This window comes from Oryzias latipes, chromosome 14 (genome assembly GCF_053564925.1).
Source record: "Oryzias latipes strain Hd-rR chromosome 14, Olatipes_Hd-rR_3.1".
Classification (NCBI taxonomy): Eukaryota; Metazoa; Chordata; class Actinopteri; order Beloniformes; family Adrianichthyidae; genus Oryzias; species Oryzias latipes.
Genome location: NC_136250.1, coordinates 30,186,377 through 30,211,314, shown reverse-complemented (window position 1 = coordinate 30,211,314; position 24,938 = coordinate 30,186,377). Strand labels below are relative to the sequence as shown.

Sequence of the window (24,938 nt, the reverse complement as noted above, 5' to 3'; positions counted from 1 at the left end):
GGACATTCAATGAGGGCGGACAACGGGATGTTTGTCAAGGAGCACTTAAAGATAAACAACCTCAACCAACAATTAAAAAAAAAAAATAGTATGTTTTCTGTGTCAGTATCGTACAGATGTTGGGGTTTAGAGCCTTAAAAACTGTGCGACAAGAAAAGAAAAATGAAAAAAAAAAAAAGCTCACACGTCTTGAGGACCCCCTTGAAAACGAGATGACAAATCTCAGGGGGCTTATCCTACAAACAAATAAATGTGTGTGAAACTTCAGGGCTTTTGTCTAAAGGTTTTGGTTCCAAATACATTATTGACAGATCACAAATACGTAATTAATGTAATTTATAAAAACTGTTATTTTCTCACACTGTTGCATCAGTTTCTTTAAAAACTGACATACTCTGCTTCTGCTTTAAGCTTTTATCACTTAAAACTACCTCAATCTTTTCACATATGATGTTTCCAGTTTTATGTTTTCATTCATTAAAAGGATTAAACTGTCACAACTGCAGGATTCATAAAAATGGACCCCAAATTATGCTTGATTTCAAGTGTTGGGCTTCAATATTATCACCATTTGAAGGACGTGAAGAGGCAGAAGGCTTGTTTGAGCCTCTACTTTTCATTCTTTCCATCATTGTGAGTAATTTAAGGGTTTGGCGCAGCACCATAAGTACCAGGATGTTCCAGCAAAGTCCCTCAGAGGCTGTGGGCAGAGGGGAGGGCAGTTCCCATGGTACATTAAAGGTATGTGGCCCTGTCATAGACTGTTGCCCTGCCCAGGGTGGGCCCCACCTTTGCCCACCAGTAGCTGGGATAGGCTCCAGCAGCCCCGTTACCCCAAAAGGGGGACGATCGGGTTCAGAAGATGGGATAAAGGTATGCGGGAAGTGTGTGATGCAGCTCAGGTCAGAGTTCATGATCCAGAGAGTGACCTCTGGACAAACATGGATCCATGGGAAAGACACACAACAAGAACACAAAGAAACATCTGGATGATCCACAAACGTCTGCACTGATGTTCTGATGAGACACAACAGGAACTTTCCTGGTTTTTCTGGAGTGAAACTTTTAAATACTTTAAAACATTGTTGATGGGAGCAACAGTCAAGCATGGTGGCGGTAGTGTGATGGAGTGGGCTGCTTCAGGACCCAACAAAAAATTGGTTTACCACATTACAAATATAAAGTCTTTGGGGTTAAGCATATGTATGTTTTTTTTTTTTTTCTGCGTTGGGTGAGCTGAAGCAGAGCAGATTCCAAACAGCATCAAGTAAAGGTCATACGACAGACTGGAGCCCAGCACATTAACCGTAAAATGTGTGCCCTTGTCATTTAGTGTCGTCCTGGTTCCTCCACATACAGGTAATCTAGAGTGATGGCCTTTAGATAGCAGAGGGGCGGCCTGTTTACGTCCCCGGCTTGAGCTTGAGAGTCATATTTCATACGTGGATAGTCAGCCACTCAAGGAAACTTCCTCAGCTGCTCGAGCTTTGATACGGGTCGTCCACTTCACGGAGGCTCTCAGTATCAGCGGAGATGCTTGACTTCAGCCTGAAATGCTGAGGTGTGAAGCTTCGTCATTTCTGCATTTTAGTCCTTGGCTGACTCTGACCGGATTGGTTGTACACCATTCTGGTTGTAGTTTTTTTAAACACATCCCACAGTTTTCACTGAGGTGATTAGAATCTGCCAGCCTTCCAGAAATGGGTTGTCCCAGTTGGTTCCATCAAACAGAAAAACAGCAACGGATAGATGTTGATCCAGTTTCTGCCCCTTTAGATTCCTCGCTCCTCCATTTTTATCGATAACTTAAAGGCGCTTGGTATCCTAATGATCTTAATTCAGTTTTATTTATGTAGCCCAGTATTGCAACAGAGTTGTCTCAACGGGTCATCAGTCATAAAATACTATCGCTGATTGCTAAACTAAATGAAACTGACCAAACTAAACTGGGCCTTCCTGCACTTAGACCCTCCTAAGGTGCCACCATAAAATAATCTTTAGTGGTTAAGCACTAAAAAAAATTACTTTCAAAAAAAGTCAACAAGAAAGACTAACTAAATGCAATTCCGCATCGACAATACAACTTCTGTTTGAACCTTTTTGAATTTCTGATGAATGTAAACATGTCAATACAGCAAATTCAAGTTAAACCTTTGCCTCTCTGACTTACATTTCCAGGCGCTCCTCGCTGAAGGCCGTGTCACGCAGCCACTACGTACATTTTAAACAAGTTACATGGATGAAAATTGGACATATGTGAATTTACGTGGAAAAAGTGGATAAACGTTGTCTTTACATGAAATTTCCAAGATGTATCACGAATGAGCCATGTTAAAATCATGGAAGAAGTATGAATAAACCACACAAAACATGTGAAGCCACATAGGACGTGAACCGTGCGTGATTATAGCGCTGTTTATATGAAATTCACTAGTTATTCGTGCGTCAATGACGTAATTTTAGCCTGATATGTGCGCCAAATATGTGATATAAAAGTAATGCATGGGTGGTTCAAAGCCACAAATTTTTATATGCATTTGGCAAAAACCCGCACAATTGCGTAAGATTTACCCAATAATTGCCTATAAACTACGTAAAATACGCATAAACTGCGTAGTTTTCAACCGACCAAAAATTTTGCACTTCTCAAAACTGAATTCAAATAAAGACCCGTCGGCTGAAACCCTCGACGAACATCGACGAATGACCAACGCCACTTATGAATTGCATTAAGATCCCGCATGTATCACAAAAGACTGAAATTTCATACGTGGAAAAAGCGCAAAATGTACGTAGCAGTTGTGTGATGCGGCCTTAAGATGGTAAAAAGGTAGAAGAGTAGAAGTTGTTTTCTGTATGGAAAAAAAATAAGAAAACACAAAGTAGTAGAAAGCTAAAATAAGTATTAGGCTTGAAAATTATTTATTTTAAAGTACGACATCATAAATAACATTTCTATTATCTGTAAATGATTAATAAAGTTTGTGTAGCTTTGCAGCAAATAAAGTTTCATACCAATTTCTGTTTGTGAAACTGATTTTTTTAGAACCACAAACAAGTAAAAAAATCTACAGACATGGATTCTGTTGTAAAATAACAAACTGCATCCACTGCAGCCTGGCATATACTGTGCGGTTAAGAATGAGACATTTTCCCCACAACCAAAAAGAACATTTAAAAAGAGCTTGATTAAAAACCAGAATTTGTGTTTTTACTCATAAAGCATCACAAAATTCACATGGAGAATCTGGAGACAACCAATGAAAAAATAGAGTTAAACATGTGGTAAATGGTATAAACCTACATGGAGACAGTTCAACCTGACAGTCCCATTCCCCCACGAACACGCTGATCCATGGCACCAACCTCAATCACCAGGGGCAACGTGGGCTTCAGTGTCTTGCCCAAAGACACTTTGACACCTGACCTGCGATCTGCCCATCGACCACTCTACCCCTGCACCACAGCTGCCCCTCTCCATGAATGGAGAGAGCAGTTCCTCTCTTGTCCAATCAGAGTGGGGGAAGATGGCCCCATAAACTGGGAACAGCAGTCAACAAAGAGAAAGCCGCCGTCTTTCAAATGGTGAAGTTCTTATGTTTTACAATCGATCTGCCTATAAATCAACTCACAGAGCAAACATCAGATCAGAGACATGAAAAAGACAACAAAAGGAGAGGAAGCAGAGAAGCTGAGGTTGGATATTGGATAACTGTCAAATGTGGACCGCAGTCCTGCATTTGGACATTTTTGGGTTAATGTATCAGCTATTAGAGCATTAGCTTATTATTTCCCATTGTTCACTGAAAACAGCTGTAAAACAGATTGCAGTCACTTTGTTACTAACAAAGAGCACGAGAATTTTAACAGTGAATTGGATTTATTTTAGAGCATTTTTTTTCTATATAAATGTTCTTGATTCTCTGAAAGTTCCACATTGTAGAGTTTCCTCCCCATGGAGAAGAATTCCAGACATGTTCATGGTGGATCTGTGGCACACAGACTCACACATGCTTCATTCAGAGAAGGAGCACACAGTTTAAACAGTAGATCCTTGTTTTGATAAAAATGCAGACAGACTCACAGTCACATGTCCTCCTCCCGGTTTGAACTCTGTGTGCTGCTGAATCCCCCCCCCCCCCCCCCCCCCCCCCCCCCGGGGTCTCCTGGGTCATTACAACCTTCTGTTGAGGTCCGAAAAAGTCAATAAGAACTGTTGTCCCCTTGGCCTAACACATTTTAAATCCATAACATTAAAGCAGAAATATTTGTGCAATGAATAAAAATCAGATCTACTAGGAGTTATTAATGCAGAAATAAAACTACTTTGTAGCAAATGCAGTTGTACTTTTTTTAATTCAATTTCTTTATTTCAAACACTAAAAAAACAAAAGAGTTTAAAATAGACAGATGCAACAGAACAGTGTGCTTAAAAAGGAGTGGGTTGAAGAGAAATTTTGTGTGATCCCACTCCTTTTTTACAACACCTGATGATCTGCATATTTCTATTTACAGTCTCGTTCCAAATATTCACATCGCATTCTGCATAGCACCTATGCAGAAGTGACGCAATAAATGACTTATAAGATAAAATAGTCTGATCCTAACCAGCAGAAGGACAAGAAAACCCGGTTCTGTTGAGTTATCAGCTAAAAAACTGAAGAGATCTGTCAAATTTAGTCTGGTTAACATATTGAAAATACAAGCACTGCTTTAAAATTGAAAGATTTATAACTGGGAAACGTGGAGAACAAAGATCTTAAATAATTCTAGATAAAATATCCTGAAGCGTTGTGATAGTTACAACAATAAAAACAATAATTAAACAAGGTGCATGAAACAATGACACATCCACAAATATTAAAATAAATAAAAGCAAATGTGGAAAATTGTAAACAGAATGTCAAACAGAAATCAGCAATCCTGACAAAAATCTTTACATGTATTTTAAAATAAGTTTGTGAGACCAGCTCCTTCACACTTGGTTTACGCAGGAGCTGACCTGAAACCCTTTCAAAATAAAAGCAGAGAAACAAACAGGCAAACACAGTTTGACTAAAGAAAAAGAAATGGGATTTATGCACTGCTGTTTTATCCAACAAAGAAGAAAGGATTTTGAGTAAAAAGTCTCAAAATGTTCACACACACATTTCAAGAACTCATGAGGTGAAACTTCATGATGCAGACGATTCTGTTAAAACCCTCAGAAAACACAGCACTGCTCCAGACCAGATACCTGGAGCTTGCAAGGTTCGCCAAAGCCTTTCAGTAGTTACAGATGTGAACACCAAACGCTGGACAAGGAGATGTCAGACTGTGGGAAACTGGGACCGGTGAATTTCCAGTGAACTCCTGCCGCTCTGCAGAAATCATGTCTTCGAAAAGTTTTCAGATTTTGGCTAAAAATGTCATCAACATGATTAAAAGACCACCGGGAAGGCTTTGAAAACAGATTAAAAAAAGATGGTGGCAGTGAGACGTCAACTGCTGTGATAGAAACCGGAGGGCTGGCGTCATCAACACAAACATTTCTAACAAACAGGAATGAACTCTGAAGCCAGATTAAAGTGATTCGAGCCAGAAGTAAGAGTCTTTATAAAGGACTTAGCTGATAGAAAGCCCGAGGTAGATGCTGCTTTGGTGGGTGTGTTAGCTCTGCGGTGACTGCTTTGCCCTCATTGGGCTAAAGAAAGGATGCCAGAGGGCTTCTTCCAGAGTGATCCGCCTGCAGGTGTCGTACTCCAACATGCAGCTTAGCAGGTCCAGCAGCTGCTGTTCTTCGTCACTCTCTGCCTCAATTGACTATTGGAATAAAGGGAAACGGTTTAACTTTGACCTCCAGCTGTCGGCAGCAGCTGCTGAGTACTGTTTCTACCTTTAGGGGGCGACAGGGTTCCCTGACGCAGTCCCCAGATGAACTCTGCTGGTCCCACTTCAGCCGGTCGTCTTGAACAAAATGCTTCTTCCTGAGGAACCAGCATCCGCAAAGAAAGCAAGAATGAGCTGGAATGAATGTCGCCTCTGCTGTCGGTCATCGCCCTAATAACAGAGTAAAGTAACCGTTTCCACTGTTGTTACTGTAAACAAAGTTTGGGATTCGTTTTTACGATTTAAGAGTAACAAACCTACAGATCCTCCTAGAGATGATTGAAAATGGACACCTACATAAGCCGGATTCCATTTCTTGTCTTTTCATTAACCTGCTGGTGCTGCAGCCAGTGACTCAGCCCCTCCCACAGACAGCTGAATACTGAAACTTTGGTGCTTTACTCCTGTTTTGAGACAGTTGGTTCCTTGGGATGAACTTTCCACTGGTTGAGTTCAGCACCCGTCGGATTCTGTTGTTGATGTAATTTAACGGTATAATGGATTTATGCGTCTTTGTTATTAACTCTGTAAAATAAACCTGTGCCCGTCTTTTGAAAAACTCTGATGCCAGTGTTTTTTGTGCACCTTTGTCCCGTTTGTATTTTCAGAGATGGTTTTTGTTTCTTCCATAACGATAAATGTACGTTTGATTACCCGGTTTGCTTCAGGAGATGTGGAGGAATCGGTCCCAGCACTTCCTGCATCATGGCCAGATGTTCCATACAGTCGTGGCTCTAAAATCAAAACACTTTGTCAGGATGTTGGGGAGCTGCGTTCTAGAACTTGTTTATTTTCAAAAAGTAAGAGTGCGAACCGGAAAGAGCGTCTGTCCGAAGTAAAACTCAAAGAGGACGCAGCCCAGACTCCAAACATCACACGATTGGTTCCAGCCCAGATCTGCACAAACGTCTACGTTACATTTCTGGATCGTTGAGCGGTTTGGTCTCAGATGAGGCGCTTCAGTTGTTGACGTACCCAGTATGACTTCTGGCGCTCTGTAGTGGCGTGTTGACACCAAGGACTGGTGATGTTGGTGGTCAAAGGTGGCGGTACCAAAGTCAACCACCTTTACTTCTAGACTTCTTGGCTTTCTGCAGACACGCATCTGACAAACACAATCATCGTCTTTAGCTGCAGTAGAACTCGGATTTGGCTTTATTTTTTTGGACTCTCACAGTTTTCGGGTCGTCTTCCAGGTCAAAGTCAGACGACACAAACAGGATGTTCTCTGGCTTCAGGTCGGTGTGGGTCAGCTTGTTTCGATGCAGAACTACAACACCAAAATGTAAATTACTGAAAGTATTTTCCTTTAACAAACTGAGAGAAACTGAAGGTATAAATCTTATCTTGATTTTGTTGCTTCAATTTAAGATTTCTTTACCACTAAGCACTCACAGACATTTTTAAAAAAAGTGCAAACAGTTTCTAAATTGGACATCAGTTGTAGGTTTGGTGTGCATATTTCAGCCTCAATTGGTAAAAAAAAGCATCAAAGATGTCATGAAAGAAGGAAACTTTGACTCACAGCTGACTGCTCTGAATATTCGGAAGGCCATGTGTCGGATCTGCTCCACGCTGAACGGCAGGAAGTCGTTTTGTCGGAGGAACTCGAAGGTGCTGAGACCCAGCAGCTCAAAGACGATGCAGACGTGGCGTTTGTGTTTGAACCAGTCCAGCATCCGCACACAGGCACTGAGAGGAGAGAGCAGCCAGCGGCAGCATTTCAGCAACTTAACCTCTGAAGACGTTCATGGATGTGTTTGTCTGCAGGTGGATGCATCAGAATGTACCGGAGCGGGAAGCAGTGACCCGCCCAGCCTATTTTAAATGTCACAAATACGATCTTCTTCAAGCTGCATTTTTTTGTCTGCTCCTGATTCATTGCAATTCTGATAAAGAATGACTCAAAAAAAGACAATTTTCAGCTTAATTTTCTTTGAGTATGCCCTCCATTATCAGAAAAATGCAGCAAGAACATGTTAAAGGAACAAAAAAACAAACATCATTTTCATGGGAGCTGACGCTGTTTCTTACAATTTGTTGTCATCATCCAGACTGTTGATCTCTTCCAGAACAGCAATCTCCAATCTGGCTGTTTCATAGGAATTCTCAAAGTTCCTCAGAATCTTCACGGCCACAAACTCATCTCTAAACAGACACGTTTGAAGGAAAGACAAAATGAACACTCTGGATTTTTTCTGGCTGTAATCTATGCAATGAAAACAAAAGTTCAAAGACAACTTTTAGGAAAATGACTGTAAGGTCGGCCATTGATCAGCTTGCTGGGCTTACTTGCGCTTGTCGAGACACTTCATCACTCGTCCAAAAGCTCCTTCCCCCAAAATGGAGACCACCTCATCTAGGAAAAGCAGACTGGAAGTTTGAGGAGATTCTCTTTTTCTACTATCATTTTTCAGATGTGCTTTCTTCTTTCTCTTTCGGCTTTTCCCATCAGGGGTCGCCACAGCGAATCATCCTTTTCCACCTCACTCTATCATGGACATCTTCTACCCTAACATTAGCCAACTTCATGTCCTCTGTTAAGACATCCATGTATCTCCTCTTTGGCCGTCCTCTTGCCCTCCTGCCAGGCAGCTCCATCTCCAACATCCTTCTACCAATATATCCACTATCCCTCCTCTGAACATGTCCAAACCATCTCAGTCTGGCTTCTCTGACTTTGTTGCTGACACAGGCAACATGAGCCGTCCCTCTGATGTACTCGTTCCTTATCCTGTCTAACCTGGTCACTCCTAAGGAGAACCTCAACATCTTCATCTCCGCTACCTCCATCTCAGCCTCTTGTCTCTGTCTCACTGCTACCGTCTCTAACCCATAGAGCAGAGCTGGTCTCACCACTGTCTTGTACACCCTTCCTTTGAGTCTTGCTGGCACTCTTCTGTCACACAACACTCCTGACACTTTCCTCCAACCGCTCCAACCTGCCTGCACTCGCCTCTTCACCTCTTTTCCACAATCCCCATCACACTGAACTGTTGACCCCAAGTACTTAAACTCCTGCACCTTCTTCACCTCAGTCCCCTGTAACCTAACGCTTCTACCTTGATCCCTCTCGTTCAGACACATGTATTCTGTCTTACTACGACTGACCTTCATACCTCTTCTTTCCAGAGCAAACCTCCACCTCTCTAGCTGTTCCTCCACCTGCTCTCTACTCTCACTGCAAATTACAATGTCATCCGCAAACATCATTGTCCAGGGAGATTCCTGTCTTACCTCGTCTGTCAGCCTGTCCATCAGCATAGCAAACAAAAAAGGACTCAAAGCTGATCCTTGGTGTAGTCCCACCTCCACCTTGAACTCCTCTGTCTGACCTACAGCACATCTCACCACCGTCATACTTCTCTCATACATGTCCTGAACTACTCTGACATACTTTTCTGCCACTCCAGACGACCTCATACAGTACCACAGCTCCTCCCTCGGCACCCTGTCATACGCCTTCTCTAAATCTACGAACACACAATGCAGCTCCTTCTGACCTTCTCTGTACTTTTCAATCAACATTCTCAAAGCAAAAATGGCATCAGTGGTGCTCTTACGGGGCATGAAACCATACTGCTGCTCACAGATCTCCACCTTCTTCCTAAGCCTGGCTTCCACTACTCTTTCCCACAGCTTCATTGTGTGGCTCATCAACTTTATTCCTCTATAGTTGCTGCAGTTCTGCGTGTCACCCTTGTTCTTAAAGATCGGAACCAGAACGCTTCTCCTCCATTCCTCAGGCATCTTCTCACTCTCTAAAATCCTATTGAACAACCTTGTTAGAAATTCCACTGCTGTCTCTCCTAGGCACTTCCATACCTCCACAGGTACGTCATCAGGACCAACGGCCTTTCCGCTCTTCATCCTTTTCAGAGCCTTCCTAACCTCATCCTTTCCAATCTCTGCTACTTCCTGCTCCACAACAACCACATCTTCCTCCCTTCTTTCCCTGTCATTTTCCTCGTTCATCAGCTCCTCAAAATACTCCTTCCATCTTTTCTGTACACTCTCTTGGGTTGTTAGCACCTTTCCATCTCTGTCCTTAATCACCCTTATCTGTTGCACGTCCTTCCCATCTCTGTCTCTCTGTCTGGCTAGCCTGTACAAGTCCTTCTCTCCTTCCTTTGTGTCTAACCTGTCATATAGCTCATCGTAAGCTTTCTGTTTGGCCTTTGCCACCTCTCTCTTCACTTTACGCTGCGCTTCCTTGTACTCCTGTCTACCTTCCTCAGTCCTTTCTACATCCCACTTCCTTTTAGCCAACCTCTTCCTCTGGACGCATTCCTGTACTTCCTCATTCCACCACCAAGTCTCTTTACTGTCTTTCCTCTTTCCAGATGACACACCTAGCACCTTCCTACCTGTTTCCCTGATAATCTCTGCTGTAGTTTCCCAGTCCTCTGGAAGCTCATCCTGACCACCCAGGACCTGCCTCAACTTCTGCGTAAATTCCTCACAAGTTTCTTCATTCTGTAGCTTCCACCACTTGGTCTTCTTTTCTGTTTTCCCTCTCTTCTTCTTCCTGACCTCCAGAGTCATCTGGAGTTTTTCATCTGAGTTTTTCAGATGTGCAACAAAAAAAAAACTACGAGAAAACGTTCCTCCCCTGTGAACCGCCCCCTTTACGTGGTGGGGGAGTTTGAGAGCTCGAGTGATCCCAGGAGCTAAGCTGTCTGGGGCCTAAGCCCCTGGTAGGGTCACCCATGGCAGACAGGTCCTGGGTGACGAGCCAGACAAAGAGTGGTTCAGAACCCACTGATGACGAGTAAAAACAAGGACCCGATTACGTCGCCCGGATTGGAGTCGGGGGGCCCCACTCTGGAGCCAGGCCCAGGGTTGGGGCTCGCAGGCGAGCGCCTGGTGACCGGGGCTTTTCCCACGGGCCCCGGTCGGGCACAGCCCAAAGGAGCGGCGTGGGACCACTCTCCCATGGGCCCACCACCCGTAGGAGACCCCAAAAGGGGCCGGTGCATTGTGGTTTGGGTGGCAGTCCAGGGCAGGTGCCTCGGCGGGCCAAACCCCGGTCGTGGAACTTGGCTTCTGGGACATGGACTGTCACCTCTCTGGGAGGGAAGGAGCCTGAGCTGGTGCGAAAAGTTGAGAGATTGCGTCTAGATATAGTCGGGCTCACCTCCACACATAGCCTGGGCTCTGAAACTCAGTCCTTAGAGAGGGGTTGGACTCTTTACCACCCTGGAGTTGCTCAAGGTGAGAGGCGGCGGGCTGGTGTGGGCTTACTCGTGAGCCCCCAGCTTAGCCGCCAAGTGTTGGAGTTCACCCCGGTGGACGAGAGGGTCATGTCCCTCCGCCTTCGGGTGGGGGACAGGTCTCCAACTGTGGTTTCGGCTTACGGGCCGAACAGCAGCTTGGAGTACCAGGCCTTCTTGGTGTCTCTCGTACGGGTACTGGAAAGTGCCCCAAAGGGGGACTCCATTGTCCTCCTGGGGGACTTCAACGCCCACGTGGTCAATGACAGTGCTACCTGGAGGGGCTTGATTGGTGGGAATGCCCCCCCTGATCTGAACCCGAGTGGTGTTTTGTTTTTGGACATCTGTGCTTGTCACAGATTGTCCATAACGAACACCATGTTCGAGCACAAGGGTGTCCATCAATACACCTGGCATCAGGGCACCCTAGGCAGGAGCTCGATGATCGACTTTGTAGTTGTTTCAGGTGACGTTCGGCCTTGTGTCTTGGACACTCGGGTGAAGAGAGGGGCGGAGCTGTCCACCGATCACTACCTGGTGGTGAGTTGGATTCGCTGGCGGGGAAGGAGGCCGGAAAGACTTGGAAGACCCAAACGTACTGTGAGGGTCTGCTGGGAACGTCTGGCTGAGCCCTCCGTTGGGGAAGTCTTTAACTCCCACATCCGGGAGAACTTCAAACAGGTACCGAGGGAGGTTGGGGACATTGAGTCCGAGTGGACCATGTTTTCCACTTCTATTGTCTCTGCTGCTGCTTGGAACTGTGGTCGCAAGGTCTCTGGTGCCTGTCGCGGCGGTAACCCCCGAACCCGGTGGTGGACACCGGAAGTAAGGGATGCCGTCAAGCTGAAGAAAGAGTCCTACCAGGTCTGGCTGGCTTGTGGGACTCCAGAGGCAGCTGACAGGTATCGACAGTCTAAGCGAGCTGCGGCTCGGACCGTTGTGGAGGCAAAAACACGGGTCTGGGAGGAGTTCGGTGAAGCCATGGAGAAGGACTATCGGTTGGCCTCGAAGAAATTCTGGCAAACCATCCGGCGCCTCAGGAGGGGAAAGCAGTTCTCCACAGGCACAGTTTTAACTGCAGGTGGGGGGCTGTTGACCTCGACTGGGGACATTGTCGGGTAGTGGAAGGAATACTTTGAGAATCTCCTCAATCCCACTGACACGCCTTCTTTTGAAGAAGCAGAGAGTGAGGACCTTGGGGTGAGCCTGTCTATTACCCGGGCTGAAGTCACAGAGGTAGTCAACAAGCTCCCCGGTGGCTCCCCGGTGAGTGGATGAGGTCCGCCCTGAGTATCTCAAGTCTCTGGATGCTGTGGGAGTGTCTTGGCTGACACGTCTCTGCAGCATCGCGTGGCAGTCGGGAACTGTACCACTGGACTGGCAGACAGGGGTGGTGGTTCCCCTCTTTAAGAAGTGGGACCGGAGGGTGTGTTCCAACTACAGGGGAATTACACTCCTCAGCCTCCCTGGGAAAGTCTATGCCAGGGTACTGGAGAGGAGAGTCCGTCTGATAGTCGAACCTCGGATCCAGGAACAACAGTGCGGTTTCCGTCATGGTCGTGGAACAGTGGACCAGCTCTACACCCTATCTAGGGTGCTGGAGGGATTGTGGGAGTTCGCTCATCCAGTCCATATGTGTTTTGTGGATTTGGAGAAGGCATTCGACCGCGTCCCCCGTGATATCCTGTGGGGGGTGCTCTGGGAGTATGGGGTCCGGGGAGCCTTACTAAGGGCTGTCCAGTCTGTGTATGACCAGAGTAGGAGCTTGGTTTGCATAGCCGGCAGTAAGTCAGACCTGTTCCCGGTCCACGTTGGACTCCGGCCGGACTGCCCTTTATCACCGGTTCTGTTCATAGTCTTTATGAACAGAATTTCTAGGCGTAGCCAGGGGCCGGAGGGGATCTGGTTTGGGGACCACAGGATTTCCTCTCTGCTTTTTGCAGATGATGTTGTCCTGTTGGCTACATGGAGCCAGGACCTCCAGCGTGCAATGGGGCGGTTTGCAGCCGAGTGTGAAGCGGCTGAGATGAGGGTCGGCACCGCTAAATCCGAGGCCATGGTTCTTGACCGGAGAAAGGTATCTTGCCATCTCTCGGCGGGTGGAGTATCCCTACCCCAGGTGGAGGAGTTTAAATATCTGAGGGTTTTGTTCACGAGACCGGAGCGTGAGATTGACAGGCGGATCGGAGCGGCGTCCGTAGTTATGCGGTCGCTGTATCGGTCCGTTGTGGTGAAGAGAGAGCTGAGCCGAAAAGCAAAGCTCTTAATTTACCGGTCGATCTTCGTTCCAATACTCACCTATGGTCATGAGCTATGGGTCATGAGCGAAAGAACGAGGTCCTGAATACAAGCGGCTGAAATGAGCTTCCTCCGTAGGCTGGCGGGGCGCTCCCTTAGAGATAGGGTGAGAAGCTCGGTCACCTGCGGAGAGCTCGGAGTAGAACCGCTTCTCCTCCACATCGATAGGAGCCAGTTGAGGTGCCTCGGGCATCTAGTCCAGATGCCTCCTGTACGCTTCCTTGGAGAGGTGTTCCGGGCATGTCCCACTGGGCAGAGGCCCCGGAGAAGACCCAGGACACGCTGGAGAGACTACGTCTCTCGACTGGCCTGAGAACGCCTCGGGGTTCCCCCAGAGGAGCTGGAGGAAGTGGCTGGGGTGAGGGAGGTCTGGGCATCTCTGCTCAGTCTGCTGCCGCCGCGACCCGGTCCCGGATAAGCGGAGGAAGATGGATGGATGAATGGAGAAAATGTTCCACACAACTAACCGTGAACCTATGGTCACATGACATATTGGTCTGAACCATTGTCTGTATCAGAGAACTGGACTGAGTACCATCCCCCATAGAAAAGTGTTTACTTCCGGGTTCGAACCAAGGGAAGTCAATTCAGTCACCATTTCTTCGGGATATGGACACTGCAATATTGGAGCCAGACATCATCAGTGAGCAGCGATTGGTCCAAGTTGGTCTGAGTCAATGTTTCTATGGCAACCACTGTCATCAATCAGGAGTGAGCTCGTTGAAAGGCCACACCCCTACCACTTAAAGGCAGGCTACACAAAACCTGTCAAACATTTTGAATGTTGGACGTGGGGGCAAACAGGCTCCCCTACTTTTATTGAGACATCTGATTGGTCAGTTTATAACTTGCATAACTTGAACTACAGAACAATACGAAAAAAGGGGATCATCAAGAACATGAACAACATCAGAGCACGAAGGGTTCTTGTGACCCAATAGAATGACTGATTTATTATTGTGGCTTTTTGGAGCCAGCAGGTACTTCCTGTTTGGAACGCCAGGGAGGAGGGGTCACTCCGTCCGCCTCTCACATACAGTCTATGGCGTCAACTGGGATTATTTCAAGCATCGTGGTCGTCATTGAATTACGATCTTTTCCAAAAACGGGCTGAACCAACACGCCAAGTTTTGTTGATGTCACAGTCGCGTCAATAGGAAAATCAGGCCCCCATTTGAGTGCAAATTCAAGTTTGAATTCGGACTTCAATAAGTACTGTTCAAATAATTTGAACTTTATTTAGATTCAAATTTGGTGGCAAAATTGTAGACTAGACTTTTACCCTTTACTAACACCTTGAGCATTGAACCTAATCTAAGAAGAAGAAAAAAGTGTATTATGCCAGAAAAACCGGTCTGAGAAGAAGCCACCGATTGGTTACTCATGGCATCAAAACACACACAAAATAATTCAGGACACTTGACTTTCAGGAATAATAAATATTACAGTTCTTGAAATGTTTGAAATTTGAATTTGATGAGTTAAATAAAAAAGGTTTTACATCTTTCTTTGAACACGAAGCCGCTGTGATAGTCCAGCTGTCCTCCTTCATCGTCCTCCATACTGTCTTCCCTCCGTCTGCCGTCTTCTGGAGCATCATCAGCACAGACGCCACCGTCGCACAGGAAGGTCATCTGACGATTCGGGGAAGTTCCCGGCTGTTGGACAATGAACAGGGAGGGAAAAGAACCAGAAGATCACAGTTTGAACATCGAATCCAGTTGTTGGACTTGATTGTCAGAAAACTCAACTCGTCCAAGTTGTTATTTTTGAGTAAATGAAAAGCCAAGACTAACTTGGCTCACAGTCCTTCAGCCTGACGGAAGCAAGGCAGCAAACTCTCACCGTCCCATAAATCTCCAGCGTGGGTCGTTGCGCTCGCAGCTTCAAACTCCCTGATGCACCAGAGGCATGCTCAGCTTTGTACACGCATGAAGAAAGAGAAGTGACTTCCTGTTTGAATCCAATTACTGTCAAACTCTGCTTCTCTTCTTTTACGTTCAACAGGTTTTAAAAACTGTTTAATGATTTCAGGAGAGCAAAAACTTTTCAGATTTCAAAGTCTAAAAAGTGAAATAGACACCTGGAAGAGCTGTTACTTTCCCACGATTTGTTGTCTTTCCTGCCCATGACGCTGGAGTCCACGACCCCCCCGACCCTGCAGCTCCGATCGACCAAGTTCAGTCTTCGTGGAAAATTCTTTGTCGGATGTGAAGCAGCTGCCAGCCTTGAGAAGATTATTTACATAGATGTATGGAAGCCGGAGCTGATGTTTGCAATGAGGGCTGGAAGGAAGTTTCTGACAGATCTCAGCAAGAGCCTCCATCTTCTGCAGCGTCTCACACGCTCAAAATATTTGCTGAACAAATGTCCTCTCAGGTTTCTCAGAGAGCAGTTGCAGCCTCCAGCCTCAGAAAACTGTTAAAAGCTGAGATCATCCCAGACAATTTGGAGGAAAGCCTGACAAATTTAAAATTTTAGGTTAAAACATCACATTTTTGGTAATCATCATTTAGTTGTTTCAGATTTTCATAATCACATAAATTAAACAAATGTTTACCTTGCCCCTGATCGGAAGTTTTAATAATGAATAGTTGGTGGAATTTAATAATAGTTATGGATTTATGTGCACTTTTCCAGACGCACAAAGTTCCTCCAATGTGTCCATTATTCATTCGTGTTTGGTGACGGTAACTACTGTGTTACTGACAGTAACTACTGATGTAGTCTCAGCTGTCCTGGGCAGACTGATGGGGGTGTGGCTGCCAGTTGGCGCCTACGGCCCCTCTGACCATCACCTGGACATTCATACGCATACTCAGTGGAGGCACACTGAAGGAGGGTGAAGTGTCTTGCCCAAGGACACAACTGCAGATGACTGGGGATTGAACATCATTGGCCAACCTGCTCACCCAACGGAGCCACTGGCGCTCCTTCATTTAATAGACATTTCAGGGACAACATAAAAAATTCAGAAATCTGGAAAATATTTTGAGATTTTTTAAGTTTTTCTTCACTTACAGCCGGATGAGAAAAACTCTGTATTTTATTTACATGTCTAGGATTCAGGATAATGATATGATTAAAAGAAAATGATATAACTTGAAAAAAGGGAAAGAAAAAACCTGCCTTTCTCATTTGACACAGAAAATTAAATGTTCTATGATCTAAATGATCATATTTCTCCTGAAGCTCTGCAGTTCGTGCACAGGTTTGGTGGGAAATGCCATTTATGATGAATGAACCTGAAACCTGCAGTAAAGCAACGAGAAGGAAAGTTTTTGATCCTAAATCTGTCAGAACCGTCTCTGTTTGTCTTTTGGACAGACGCGTATAAAGTTCACACTAAAACCTTTTTCCTACAGACGATGCGTTTGAAGATACCTGATTTTTTTGGGTGATTGGCATTTTGACAGCAGCAGGCGCGTCTCTTTTAGCGGGCGTGTGGCGGCGTGTGGATTTATTGCCTTCACCTGACCCTCGGCATTACACCTGTCAGTGCTCGAGCTTCATGAAAGCCCCTCCCCTCCAGAGCGCTTCCACAAATAGCATTGCTGTCGTTTGGGGGGGGGGGGGGGGGGGGGGGTTCTCAATCAATCCCCCACAGTTCTATACTTTCAATTAAATAATCAAACATTTGATTGAAGCATAGGGTTCGGTCTGATTTGGGTTCACAGACATTTGCATTTTTGTCTGTAATTAATGCCAGTGACAGACGGAACGGACCAACTGTAAATCAGGAAGGAGGCCCCCTCTTCCTCCTCCTCCTCCTCCTCCTCCTTTTCCTCCTCCTCTTCTTCCTCCTCAGGACAACATGTGAGATGTTGTCACTCAACTTTAAATCCTCCAGCAGTCACCACCAGCCACTCTCTGATTAAAACATGAAAGGAGGTAGTTCTCATCACCTCTGGAACTTGAAAAATCATTTTATCATTCTAGACTCCTGCAGTTGGGAGGTTTAATTATTGTTTGAACTATGGGACTGAATCTTTTTTATGGTTTGGTTTATGACCGTTTGCAATTTGATATATGATGTAGTCGGTTTATATCTTGTCTCATTTCTTTAAGGCCGTGTCACACAGCCACTGTGTACAGTTTGAGCATATGGCACAGATACAAATTGGTCATGCATGAACATATGTGGAAAAAAGTGAGGAAAGTTTTGTTCTTTACGAGAGATTTTCACAGATGTATCAGGAATGGGCAACTATAAAACCACAGAAGTAGGAATGAACCACGCCAAAGAACACGGAAACCAATGTCGAACGTGTGTCAATTAGGTAAGGGTTTACGGCCGACGAAGTGTGTATTATCATAAACGAAGTCACACAGTGGAAGCCTGAGCCATGCGACGTGATGCGGAGTGCATTCATTCTGATGATGAACCCTCTGAAGGCCATTAACCTGCTTCTACCACCGTCACTTACAAAGGAAATAAAATATTCAACCAGTTTTTAGGCCTTTATTCTTCTCATTTTTGTCTTATCTTCTCATTCTCTGTTTGAATTGCTTTTTTTCACAATTAGTGGACTATTTGTCGTCTGCGTGGTGCGGCGCGTTGTCATGGTAACGGGACATCAACTTCAGCGGCAAAGGAGAGCAATAAATATGCTGATGGTCATGATGGATCGAATAAAGCATCAGATCAGAGAGAAAGTTCCCCTTTTACCGCCTGTTTTTGTCCAGACAATGACGCTAAAGTTTGTTTTGAAGAAGATGCAGAAGACTTAACTTCTTTTTTAGGTGGCCATTATGACTTTTTAATCCACACCCAGCAGCCAATCGGCATTGAGAATTCCCCCAGACCGTGGTATAAGTCATCTTAATGTGATATGTGCGCCGTATATGTGATGTAGAAGTTATTCACGGGTAGTAAATGTATGAAAAGTTCATCAGACATATGTGGAACGGTCGTGGAAAGCCACAAATTTGCATATGCATCCTGCAAAAATCACATACAATTGGGTAGGATTTACGTAATAATTGCGAATAAACGACGTAAATATGCGTAAATTGTGTAATTCTCAACTGACAAAAAATGTTGAACAGCTAAAAAACCAAATTCACGCAAAGACCCATCGGCCAAAACCCTCAACGGACATCTTTATCCCAAACTTCCAGCAGTGAGACTCAGACAGAAATTCCTGCTACTGAACAGTTTTCCAGATTCTTGGATTTCTTCCAGATCATCAAGTTAATGAAATCTGTGTCCAAACCGACAAGTAAACTAGAATGAATGTCAAATCCATTCACTTGTTAGTTTCCTAAAGTTCACCACTGTTGTTTTTCCACATCCAAAGAATCCAAAGGGAACATTCTTAGAACATTCTGGACACTGGATAGTCACATGACTCTAGTCAAAGTCTGTCCACACATTGGACTGGAATGATGGACTGATCCGTGTTGATGACATCACATGTGTGGAGTCCGCTCTGATTGGTCGGTTTAGCTTATAGTCAAAAAAATCTACTGTACCTCAATCCAAATAGCATTTTACAGTTTCAATTAGCGATTCATCTCATTTTGAAACAATTTTTTTCAATGGTAAAGATTCGATTCAATTCCATTCTGCCTCAGACAGATTGATCTGGATCTGTTACTTCTCTGTTAGAAGTAGACAAACAAAGATAGCTGATTGCTTATCTCGTTGCTCGACTGATCAATATGTTTCAAATTAATGTGAAAACTTTAATTGAATCTGCCAGGTTTCATTTGTCAGATTTAGTCATGTCTTCTGCTTAAATAAAAAAAAGAAGAAAATGTTTTAAATCTAAAGTTACTTTATTTCTTAGGTTACTTTGTATCAGACATGGATGTGTTTCACATACCAGACATGTTTCTGCGGAAGCACTTTGCCTTCATCAGAGTCGTCATCAGGTGGTGGTGATGTGACGCATCACATCACCACCACCTGATGACGATCCATTATGACGACTCTGATGAAGGCTTCCGCAGAAACATGTCAGGTATGTGAGACACAACCGTGTCTGATACAAAGTAACCTAAGAAATCATCTAATACATACAGACACTATGAACTTTTTTGCACTAAAGTTTTACTGTTTTTTTTAAAGAAAATGTCAATGAGCCGATGGTCTAGAATAGATTATGATGGAAGTCAGGTTCCTATAAGATTGGTAATCCATAAAAATCTGTTTTTTGACAAAGAAAAGTTCAAATTCATGAGAAACTAAACACAGGCAGAAGAAAGTGAAGGTTCCCGACACATGGAGGAGATCTGTTCCAAACATCTGAGCCATGAGACAAAGACCAAACACGTCCTCCCTGTATGTTAGTGGGAACATGTCATCAATTATACGATTAAATTTCCTTTAAAGGGAAGATTAAGTGGGGTTTTAATACATAAAACTTTTAAAAATATTTAACAAAATCTCTTTTTTTAATTATGATGAAAATATTGTTCATGAATTTTGCACCAAATCAAGCTGAACCTTGCGTTCTTCCACGTCGTTGTTACTTTTTAGAAAGATTTAAAAGGAAAATCATGATTGATTTTCAGACAACATTGAGCAGAATAATATTTAGATCATTTTTTAATTCCAATGATGCAAAATTGAGCTTTTGTGTCAAAGCAAATATGTTTAATTGACGTTTAATATAAAACCCAAACTACAATAACATCTCGTCTAAAACTTAATTAAAAAAATTATAGTTCTATTTGTTCAACAAAGCTCATACCTCTAAATATATCATATTTTTACTTTAGGACAAAGGGACTTTGTTTATTAAACTATCATCTTTTGCCGTTAATATTGTAATTAAAGCCGTGGCAGAGAAATCTTTTAGAGTCAAAGATTAAGTATTTAAACATAATAATTAATTAATGAGCTTTAATCATCTTATTTTTATCTTTTAAAGCTCAAACATGTCACACCTTTGTTCTTGTTCGTCTGTTTCTGCTCCTTCTGCTTCCTCCTTTCCGTTTTCTCCTCCCTGCAAAGTCCTGTTGCCCCGCTGCAGCTGCCAAACTCAGAGTGGCAGAAATGGCGTCCGTGGGGCAATTAAACGATATGCTGCCTCCAGAAAACCAAGCCGTGGACATTCCTGTACACTTGGAAGCAGTAAAACACTCAGCCAAGTGCGGTGAAAAGAGACCCGCTCCTGCCTGGACCTCTGGCCTGGGCCTGCAGGAGCTCCTCTTTCATCGGGCTGCAGAAAACAGGGTGTCCTGTGTCTGATGTGGGTCTGCTGGAGCGGGATGATGCACGGGATATTTCTGATGTACCTCCACACACTGGATCTGAGAGAAACATGTAGATGTCAAAGAACAGAAATGAAAAACACAAAGCATTCTGGTCACAATTCCAAACCTCAACATGTGAACACCACATTCAGTCAATGAAAGGAGTGACATTGGTAAGTTATGAGAACCTAGTAAAAACAGAAACTTTAGCAGAGAAATAATGACCAACAATGAATCAAACGTGTAAAACCAGATTATGTCTCTGATCCGAATCACAAGGACTGGTTGGTTTGGACGACTTCCAGCTTCCAGAGATGCTCACAAATCTCTTTTCCAAGTCAAAATCTAATCTGAAATATTTAGTTATCATTTAAGGTCAAGTTTTAAATCAGCAATGACCTGAAATTTAAAAAAAAGAACTCAGCTGATGAATATTCACAAGACCCAAAGTCTCAAGTCTTCTAAATCAAGTGTCGTGTCTTTGGCTGCATCCAGATTAGTCCATAACTAGCTATATGAAGGACCAAATAGGTTTCTGAACCAGTTAGCCATGACGTAGCATAGGGCTCTGGGCTTGGTACCAATTGTTTTACATTGTCATTGCAACAGTATGCTGATGATACTCTGCTTTACTTGTATATTAAACTACGTAAAACCACTGCAAAGACTACCTAAACATATACCAGAAGACTTTTGATTTTCTTATAAATTCAGATTGGACTAAACTTGATTACCAGTGATTGGAGCCATTTCAATTCAGCAGGACTTGGTAGTACATCAGCAAGTAGCCTCATGTCCTCATTCTCTACATCCATGAACCTCCTCTTTGGGCTCCCCATATCTGGAACATCTACCACGATATGTTCCTCTGATGGATTCACCCTCATTCAGGTTACTGACCTCTATCAGTGTCAGCTGTCCGACCTCCAAACTGATTTTACAAAATATTCTGCTTCAGTGTTTTTTAGATTGATTTTACTTTGTTTAACTGCTTTATAGGCGGCAAGTGGCTCAGGCGGTAGAGCAGGACGTCCAACAACCCAAGGGTTGGCAGCTCGAACCCCGCCCTCCCCAGCCAGCCGCTGTCTCCCCAGCGTGGCTCGTCGCTCCCCCAGGGGATGGTTCAAATACGGAGAACAATTTCCTCATTGTGGGATAAATAAAGTAAACTTTATTTCCTCACTTACACTCATTCACAATTTAAACATTTCCCTCACTCTTTGATCCACATTCTCTGTATAAAAAGATGTTAAACATCTGTCAATAGATAAATGACAACTTTTTCTATTCAAGGATAAAATTCTGCAGAACATTTTGCTCTTGTTGCAGCTCACAAGTCAAGAATAAAAACTTTGCAAGCATCCAAAGGAATGCTCCTCTGACGGCTTCGTAACCTTTCCTGAGTGTTAGTCCTTTACCAAAGAGCATTCAAATAAACTATCTTTAGTTTACAGCCTGAAACTGAACCTGGAAAAACAACAACAACAAGAAAGCTACTATTAAATCATCGCCAAAGCTGCAGGTGGGCGGGGCAGACAGACAGACCCTCGCACTGAAACGTGGCAGTTTTCCTTCAGCTGATAAAGTTCAATTTTCCCCAAATCCCTGCAGTTTTTCACCTTAAGGTGGCTCATACGTTACTTATAATTGTTATGTACTTGTGTGTTTTTCTGACACTCACTTTACAAACAACATCTCTGCACTGTTTCGAGTGAGTCAGCCTAGTACATACAGATTCCAAAAACCACAAAACATTGAATGTATTGCACACATAAAAACGCATGCAGTTAGTAGTACTTTGTGTTAAAAATGTATAGATTTCTCAGAGGTAATGTTTAAAATATGCGCCTTTTATATTTTAATGTTTCTAATGTCTGATCAAGAAGAGGGAAGAACGGTAAAGGACAAAGTGACCAAAACCGAGCCAGCCTAAACTGACTCAGGTGACCCAAAGCTATGAAGATGTTCAGGTATTTACTGTTTTAAGCAATCTTCAGAAAATATTTAAGTGGAGTTTAACATGCTAAAAACAACATCGTTTCAAAGAGCTTGGTTAGTTGCGGTTACATGTCATTGCCAGCAGGGGGTGCTGCATAGTCCAAACCCACATTCTGGATCTTTTCCACAAAAGGCCTTTTTTACAAGAAAGCTTTGCAATGAGGCTGCCTGTCTTTATTCACATTGACAGTAAATATGTGAACCTTTTAGTGGAGATGAGAAACACCAGAACCAGCAGTTCCACCCCCCCCCCCCCAAAAAAAATGTCAGACGGTGTTTCTGACAAAAGAAAAAATGACTTAAATGGAGATTTTGTGCTGCAAAATCTAGAACTAAGCAGATGGAATAAAGAAAATCCATTGTGTTTTTAACATGTGTTTTTCTGATGAAGAAGGATATACAGTATATAAAGAAAATAAAGCCAAAAACTGCATTGCGGAGTATTCTTTTATTCAAATCGTGAATCAGGAGCAGATGGAAAAATGCCGTTTGAAAGGATCCTATTTATGACGAACAAACTACAATCGTTTGGCCAAAAGCTTCCTGCTCCGCTCCATTCTGATCATCCACTGTCAGACAAATATATCCACGAACGTCTTTGTTTTCCTCGTCGGAGCTGGAATCTGGATCAGAACTGGACGGATGGATAGCCACAATATTGCTCACCATTATTGTTGAGCCGCTAATGTTTTTTGGGCTGTTTGTTTGGGCTGACACGGAAACGGAAGGGTGGGTCTTCTCTGCGCCAACTGTCCCGCCCACAAGTCAGAGGTAGATTTTAGTGAACTCCTGTCCCTTTGCAGGAACTGTGTTCTAGAAAACGACACTCTTTTTAAAATTTCAACTAAATAAATCCTAAACATAATTAAAGACCGCTGGGAACGCTTTAAAAATAGTCAAAAGATGATTGGAGTGAGACTTTAAAGCCTTGAATTCACCAGGTAAAGGCATCCTTAACTCAGTACAGTGAAGACAAAGACAGGGTCTCTCCACCCACACACTCAAGAGTTTTAACAAACTGAAAATGGTTTTTCCAGGTGGCTTTGGGAAGATGGACCTCTAAATACCAGAGTTTGCTCCTCTGACAGTTCTCGTGGAGAACCGGACCTGCAGACTGCAAGAGCCAGAAGATCACATTCGTATGCATGAGTCTGGGTCTCATTCATGTCTGTAGTCACTTGGGAGCAAAACTGTTAATATTTGATTGCTTGTATTGATTACAAACCAAACTCCATACAATGTATTGTTCGTCAGACCAATAAAGCTTATTGAATTGGACCGCAGCAGACCAGGAGGTTCCTCATACTCTAATTGAGTTTAAAAGTTGACTGGGACGGCCGGCCCGCTTGCTTTAATGTCCACTTGAATGATGGTGGCAGTGATTGTGCGTGAGCTCGTGCACATGAGTGTGCACGTGAGTGCTCTGCAGCAGCAGTGCATACTTCAGCTGCAGAAGAATCCGAGCCAGACCATCTCTCTGCCTCCATCGCCATAAGCTGTGATTACTTTGGTAAAACTGCTCTGCGTCGCAGAGAACCAATTTTCCTAATGCACAGCTCACACACACACACACACACACACACACAGGACATGGTTATTGATGAGGTAAATGGGGAGGGGGGCAACCTGGGGCACGCGCACTGCTGGGAAATGAAGAGAGAGGGGGAGAAAGGGAGGAGAGGGTGGAGGTGGAGAGGACAGGCGAGACTGGGACAAAGAGGGACAACGGGAGACGATGGAGTGAAAGCGGGAAGAAGAGCGACCGGGAAGACGGGGGCTTTTTAAAGGGGGTTCTGACAAGGAGGACAATGTCCTGATAAAGAGCCAATGAAGCGAAGGACAAGAGGACGGAGACGAGGAAAGATGGAGAAGGAAAGCAAAGACTTTTTGGCGCTCTGAATGTCAAAAAACCCTGAAAAATCTAGAAGATCACCGTTCTTCAGCTGAGTTTTGGCTGGAGAAGAAGACAGAGAGAAAAAGATGAAAGGACAGACGTCTGACGAGTTCCTCTGTCGAGTTCAGATGTAATCTGTCTGCCATGGCTGCTAACTTTGAGACAAATCAAAGTTGAGGACTGTGATGTTTCAGGGAGGTTCTGCAGCTCCAGAGGAACCAAGAGAACCTCTTCCACCACTTGAATCCCTTAGAAAATGTCCAAAGTGTGGATCTTTTGACTTCTGAAAAGCAACAGATAAAAGGAAAAAAAGGGTTTGCCAGAGGATTTTACCATGGAAGCCTAATAAAAACGGAAGTGTTGATCCAGTTCAGGCATCCTGAGGAACAAAAACATCCTTTTGCATATTTGGGACAAACCTTTCAAAAGGATTTGTCTTCTGTTGTGAATATGCAAAGGTTTCT

At 44.0% G+C, this 24,938-nt stretch overlaps 1 protein-coding gene across 5 annotated transcripts; it reads right to left on the bottom strand.

The window, feature by feature from the left end:
* Positions 1-4,338: 4,338 nt before the first annotated feature.
* On the bottom strand, positions 4,339-20,666 carry LOC101170453 (dual specificity protein kinase CLK2). Of its 5 annotated transcripts, none has more exons than XM_078930877.1 (13): positions 20,274-20,376; positions 15,479-15,598; positions 15,225-15,298; positions 14,881-15,037; positions 8,161-8,227; positions 7,903-8,016; positions 7,394-7,560; positions 7,044-7,138; positions 6,844-6,973; positions 6,683-6,765; positions 6,523-6,602; positions 5,876-5,966; positions 4,339-5,802 (listed from the first exon to the last, which is right to left on the bottom strand). In XM_078930877.1, the coding sequence occupies exons 2-13, from the start codon at positions 15,507-15,509 to the stop codon at positions 5,650-5,652; spliced, it is 1,242 nt and encodes a 413-aa protein (XP_078787003.1). In that variant the 5' UTR covers positions 15,510-15,598; positions 20,274-20,376; the 3' UTR covers positions 4,339-5,649. The 5 variants fall into 5 exon arrangements, with proteins under 5 accessions (XP_078787003.1, XP_078787002.1, XP_078787004.1 ...); XM_078930876.1 differs by having other exon boundaries at positions 15,479-15,606; positions 20,274-20,366; XM_078930878.1 differs by lacking the exon at positions 20,274-20,376 and having other exon boundaries at positions 15,463-15,592.
* Positions 20,667-24,938: the final 4,272 nt, after the last annotated feature.

What these genes read in the sequence shown, in the direction of transcription:
- LOC101170453 (XM_023962758.2), bottom strand. Translation starts at nt 20,441, where the DNA reads ATGTCCACGGCTTGGTTTTCTGGAGGCAGCATATCGTTTAATTGCCCC. An exon ending in CTGGATGATGACAACAAATT is followed by an intron (nt 7,561 to 7,902) that starts GTAAGAAACAGC and finishes CTCTCCTCTCAG; the next exon opens with TGCCTGTGTGCGGATGCTGG. An exon ending in TGGAAGACGACCCGAAAACT is followed by an intron (nt 6,974 to 7,043) that starts GTGAGAGTCCAA and finishes TGTGTTTGTCAG; the next exon opens with ATGCGTGTCTGCAGAAAGCC.